This window comes from Trichinella spiralis (genome assembly GCF_000181795.1).
Source record: "Trichinella spiralis strain ISS 195 chromosome Unknown Scfld9, whole genome shotgun sequence".
NCBI lineage: Eukaryota > Metazoa > Nematoda > Enoplea > Trichinellida > Trichinellidae > Trichinella > Trichinella spiralis.
The window spans coordinates 6,937,146-6,943,290 of NW_003526948.1; the positions used below are offsets into that span (position 1 = coordinate 6,937,146).

At 32.5% G+C, this 6,145-nt stretch overlaps 2 protein-coding genes across 2 annotated transcripts; both read right to left on the bottom strand.

Annotated features, from left to right (window-relative positions):
- Window positions 1-80: 80 nt before the first annotated feature.
- Window positions 81-839, bottom strand: Tsp_10300 (phosphatidylinositol 4-kinase type 2-alpha; the record flags this gene model as incomplete). The annotated part of the gene is made up of 2 exons (XM_003372495.1): window positions 572-839; window positions 81-547 (listed from the first exon to the last, which is right to left on the bottom strand). Coding segments are annotated over exons 1-2 (735 nt in total), but the record flags the coding sequence as incomplete, so codon positions are not given.
- A 1,629-nt stretch (window positions 840-2,468) lies between these two features.
- Tsp_10301 (CBF/Mak21 family protein) lies at window positions 2,469-4,863 on the bottom strand. Its single transcript, XM_003372496.1, has 9 exons — window positions 4,799-4,863; window positions 4,091-4,274; window positions 3,859-3,996; window positions 3,563-3,656; window positions 3,427-3,512; window positions 3,199-3,371; window positions 2,813-2,973; window positions 2,678-2,763; window positions 2,469-2,621 (listed from the first exon to the last, which is right to left on the bottom strand). The coding sequence occupies exons 1-9, from the start codon at window positions 4,861-4,863 to the stop codon at window positions 2,469-2,471; spliced, it is 1,140 nt and encodes a 379-aa protein (XP_003372544.1).
- Between the last annotated feature and the right edge of the window lie 1,282 nt (window positions 4,864-6,145).

Consider the following 6,145-nt stretch of genomic DNA (forward strand, 5'->3'; position numbering starts at 1 on the left):
TTCCTTGTATCATTATACGAAATTAGTAAATTTTCTGCGGTTCTATTCGTGTTGCGAATGATATAATCCAAAATTATTACCCGTTCAAACAGCAGTTGCAGCTCATATTGAAGCTTATCGTCCAACAGTTTTTTTGAAGCAAATTCCTTCAACCAAAATGTACACGGTTGAAAACCTTCCACTACACATTGCAACGAACCCACCTTATCGGGAAGATTCACACCAGATATACGTTCTCTTTGTTGTTCAGCTTTTCTCTTCTCCGCCGAAGAATAGTTGAATGTCGGTGAAGCCAGGTAGGCTACTTTTGTTTTCGGCACGATTTTCAAATCCAAATATTCATCAACTATTGATGCACCGACTTCAGACAAATAAGCTTGATTTGCTAAAATGCAACCACTGCGAGGGAAGCGCAGACGAAACATTTTCTGAAAGTATCCCATCCAACTTGGATTTCTTGTGGCGTATTCTTCTTCGTCCTTGGGCTTAAATATGCCCACGTGATTTTTCTCCTCGTCCAATACCAGATACGATCCAAATGAACGCCCTGGTAATCTCACAGGAAAAAAACCATTACACACAGCTTGCTCAATGGATTGTTTCATGCAGGAAAATTCAAAATCATTTTTCTGCCAACTGTGCTGCTCCAAAAACGGCAGTGAATCAATTTGTTCATGAAGAGTTTCCCAAGTACTTTCACTTTTTTCCTCATCCTCACTATTGTATAAGATGTGTACGGTATCTCCGCTTGTAAGCAATTCAGCTTTGTCGACATCCGCAGAATTATGTGGGAAACTGGGCATTTTGTGCTTTTTGATGAATTCGTTCTCTTGATCCATGTTCCAAAAAAACAGGAGTACTTACAAGGACGACAATTTGGAAAATAACTGATTTGCCTGTCGAACTGTTGCTATGATGGTGCATTGTTAACTACTTTAAAACATTTTAAAACATATTAACTTTAAAATTTAAATTGTCCAACACTGCAAACTTTAAACAAAACAGCATGTTCTTTTAAAATATCTTTGTGTAATATTTATCAAGATTAATAATTCACCACATATTTCAACAACAATAGCTTGGGATAAATGCTGCACATTTGATAAAAATCAAATAATAAAGGATGAAATATGAAGGAAAGCAGAAAGAGCATTTTAAAATCATTTTGTACAATTGAAATCAAATTTAACGTTTATCAAAAGAAATTTCGCAAAATTAATGTGCTTTTAATGCGAAATTAAATGAAGTTTTCAATGTTTTGCTCACCACATGAAATAATTTAACCTTCATCAATAATTTTGACAATGCTTATTCACCACTCATATCAGCTTTGTGTTCAGATAAATTTCAAAGAATGGAAAACATATTAAATTGACAGAAATAAAGTTAGAAATCATATACAAAACACTGACAGTATCAAGTGACTGCGTTACATCTTCTACAGTCAACAGTTTAGCAAATAAATAATAATGCTATTTATCCTCAGAAATCAGTAGTGATTTCAGGAAAACATGCCCATTAATTATTGAAAACTTTGTTTAAAATTGAACTCATTCAGTTGTTGCACACTGTTAGCGTACAGCTATTTAAAATAATTCTAACAAAAGATAAGAAACCGCATAGAAAGATTACAAATAAAGAAAACAAAGGTAGATAGATTATTACTGATATTGGATATACAAGTAAACAGTCCTTAAACTGTTTAATGCAACATGTTGTGTATTCTTAAAAATAATTTTCACGTAAATTGATTATGAAACTCGGTATAAAGTGACACTAATTCACAACGCCGACTTGGTATAAAACGCGCCACAATGTGAGTCTCAACTACGAATTACGCGAAAAAAAGACGGTTCCAACAGCATGGAGAAAAAAAACAGACACCGAAATCGGCAGATTAAACGGAACAATATTCTAAAAGCAGTGTAGCATTATTCCATGTGAGTTACGCTGCTGGAAACAATTTGACCGTCTTACAACAGTGTACATGTATTTTAAAAAATATGAAAATGCATCATCAAGAAAATCTTTAAAAAAAGTCTGCATGGCTGTAGGGTAAAACGGCTTTCTCCATTTGGAAGCTGCAATAAACTTCATCTCATCAAACAGAACCTTCCCTAGTGTCCCTTTTCATGAATATTTTGTAATCAAAATTATTTCAAAACAACTGCGAAACCACTCCTTGAGCTTATTTAACTAATTTTTTAACTTTAAATTTTCAAAAATTGACAAATGAGTGCAAAATGTTCTGCGTGAAAAGCGAAAATAGATTTCTGATTTTAATTAATACTTTTGACCAAAATATAATTTACCGAATATTTGTTTACTTTTGTTCAAATGTGTTCGCAATTACATAAATACCAGTTCCAATATGGATCATATTTTTAAACTAAACAGTTCTTCAGGAGGATCACAAACCGCTGCCAAATCACCGTCAAAGCGAAGCAGGCTTTTATTGAAAACCTAAATTAATGTTGAATTATTACTAAATTAAATTCATCATATCGCGTTACCCTCTCCACTGCTGATTCCATTTTCAAGGGTACTTCTTTGCTGGGAAGCAGTTGGTCAACAAAATTAGCCATGTTTGCCACTTCTTCGTTGTAATGGTTCTTCAGTGTCTAAAAAATAGTATAATAACAACAATAATAAGTTAATAATCAAAAGCCACTCTCACTTTGATTTCCCACAAAAAAGATTCCATAGCATTCGAAAGTTGAGGATTCAGTTCGTCCATATTGTACGGATCGTTTTTAATTTGTACTAAAAAAATTCAACTAATATAACATATTCTGCATCAAAATTAATATACATTGCTCATCCTGTCTGTTAACCAAAAACTGACAAGCAGGATGACGGATTAACCAATTGCGAATCAATCCCAACAATATTATGCAACTATCCAAGGGTGCTCTTAATGACAAACGAGAAAGTTTCTTTATAAATGCTGCAACCAAATACGTAGGTAAATGCCTACACAAACCAAATTTGAAAAAAAAATCAAATCAAATCAAAAATTTTCAAATTTATACGTAGAATGCATAAAAGTGTCCAAAACGGAATAGAAACGCTGTCGAAAGGATAATTTAAATATTTCTGGTTGTAACAGATTATACATGGCTGTGTATAATTTTGGATAACTTCTGAAAATAAATAAATCGATAAAGAAAACAACAATTAAAAAAAGATTAAAATTACATGTTACAAATGAGTATGAGATGTTTCAAACTACCCAACGCCGCAGCATTCAACGGAAAACCCATAGCAAATGACGAGATGACAAAGTCCGTAAAATACAACGGACAATCAACAACAGCCAAAATATGCATGTCGATCCAAAGTAGACATTCGCAATGCAAACTTGGCGGCAACTGAACAATATTTTAATTGTTCTCGACCAGATTTAAAATAATCAAACATACAAACCTTGTTTCGAATAAAATTGACCCAACACTGTGAAAAGATATGCAAAGTAGCACTGTAACACATTTCATTGTGCAGCGACATTGCTTCTAAAAAAGTAGCAGGTAAATGAGGTGAAAAGTGGAGTGCCCATCGCTACCTTCATAAGAGAACAAGAGCTCTCTATTTTCGACTTTCGGAGCAGGAATTGCTTTGAGAAGATCGAAAAAATTCTTCAAAAATTTCTCATTGTGCTGTAAAGAATCCCAATCAACAATGTTACTTTTCACAGATGTAATCTTTTAGTTAATGTTAAATCGAATCAATTTTATAAATAGAAATACAAAACATAAAATAATCAACTGCATTAATTCATATAAAAATAACCATGTAACTGCTATTTTAAAAATTTGAACGAGTTCGAATTGTTGTTTATGATAAACAATTTTGTCTTACTTCTCCTTTCATAATTTCAGCTCGCAAAGCAACCAAAAAAAAATATTTCACGTCTTCATAACATGATATTCTACTGAATACAGACATAAAACTTTCTGAAACTCCCTTCTTGCATCTAACAGTTGTGTTTACCACATTCTAGAAAAACACAACTCGATGAAAAGATTAACAATATTACAAGTTTCGATTTGTTTTCCAATTTAACAATTACATGAATGAAATCATAACTTACAACAACTGTTTGCGACACATTCCGCTTATCATTCAACTCTGAATTCAACAGGTCGCGAAGTTTAGACAGTGCTTTTTCCATCTTCTTCAAAATAAAAACAAAATCATTGAAATCATCAAAACACACGGCTTCATTCAAACATACATCTGCATCAGCGTGAACGATCAACTTGACAAACTTCAAACTGGAAAAACAGACATAATAAAAAACTGTACAACTGCAAAATGAGAATAATAAATAAATAAATTAATTAATTAATTAATTTTAAACAATCAAAATGATTATCATAAAATGAAAAAGAAATCATTCTAAATTTAAAAATTCAAACTAGCAACAAAATAGAACACTACCGTTCATTAAAATGAGGCAAAAAGAGTCACTCTACATTACAGCTCCTCCACAAACTAGCAGCAAAAACAACCTACCCACTAATTGGATAAACAACTTAACTAAAAAATAAAAAATGTACAAAAAAACAAAATTGGATATTACATTGCAAATGCAACTACAATTGCATACTGTAAGTATGTAATGAAAATAAAGAGTCAAAAGGTCAAATGAAAAAATTACTTTTATTTGATATTTTAAGTTTCAAATTGTTGGTTAAAATTTTAAATAATGAAGTGGAATACTTTCAACAATTTAATTACGTCAGTGTTAATAAAATTCACCATGAAGTAACTGTCATGCAATTAATTAACAAATCACTTGTCTAATTCGACCAAACCCTGCATTTCTTTCTGCCCGAGCAATGAAAACTGTACAGTAGCCATATTTATCAGCAAAAATGAATAAAATAAAAATTTGCATACAAGGTCGTTTGCTTTATTGACATAATGGAAATTATTTCAGTTTGAGGCCGTCAGTGGATGGTAGCCCAGCGTTTTGATTGGAAAATTGACTGAAGAACAACACTGAAGAGAAGCACTAGATTTGATTTTTATTTATTATTATTTTTTGGAAGAATTTCAGAAAAATAATTCTATAATGAATACCGAAAAAGCATGAGCATGAACAATGAGAAGATGGCGCATTTAGCAGTAAGTGGCAGTTTTATCATTTTTAAGTCATAATTAAAAATACAGTTGAGAATCGAGATTAAGCATAATTACTCAATATATTCTCGACGAAGCATTCACAACATGAGATGAGAGGTGACTTAATAAACGCCAAATTTCTGTACAATTAAGTTTCATTTCTGCTAGAACATTCCTGCAGAATCTACAGAAATTAGTGAACTGCAGGGCGGTTGAAAGAAGCGAACGGATGTGTTATTTTAAGAGGGTCGTAATGGTGAAAATGGAGATGAATGAATGAATGATGGATGAAAATGGAAATGGAATTAGAAGAAGAATATGAAGAATTTAAAGAAGAATATGAATGGCATCGAAAACTACGGATACAAAAGAGAATGTCTCGGTTATGAGAAAAGATCTCCCGGTCACATTTCTGTCGTACATTACACTCAATATTGCTGTACATTCTGATGAACCACCTTAAATTTACATTTTCTTACCGTTTACGTGTTTGTAAATCTTATTTTTCAATAAACAGTGCTTTCTATGAATCTGTTGTTTCGAGTTGCGTGATTTTACCTAATTAATGTACAATTAAAATGCATTACAACTCATATTGTATTCACATTTCTTTTTTACGTACTAGCTTGGTGGTGTGTAGCTTAGCATTTCGTCGAAAATTTACCCGCGTAGTCTCTTTTCGCTCACGCCAAACGTGATTGGTAGATACAGAAATTTCAGTTGCTCGATGGTCTCTTTTCGCTCACGCCGAACATGATTGCTTGGCACGGAATTTTCCAATTGCTCGACGGAGTCTCTTTTAGCTCACGCCAGCCGTTATTTACAAACGAGACTCGTCTAATGAACAAATCGTCTAATAAGGACTCGTCTATTTTTCAATAAAAAGTTCTTTCAGTGAATCTGTTGTTTCGAGTTGCTTGATTTTTTTAATTAATTTACAATTAAAATGCATTATAAATGATATTTTAAATTGCTTTTTGTACATACTAGCTTGGTGGTGTGTCGCTGAATCCACCAC

Excerpts from the sequence above, each read along its gene's own strand:
- Tsp_10301 (XM_003372496.1), bottom strand. The coding sequence starts at position 4,863 with ATGGCTACTGTACAGTTTTCATTGCTCGGGCAGAAAGAAATGCAGGGT. Across the intron at positions 3,372-3,426 it reads TCAATTTTATTCGAAACAAG|TTGCCGCCAAGTTTGCATTG; the intron begins GTTTGTATGTTT and ends AATATTGTTCAG. Across the intron at positions 2,764-2,812 it reads TAACAGACAGGATGAGCAAT|TACAAATTAAAAACGATCCG; the intron begins GTATATTAATTT and ends GAATTTTTTTAG.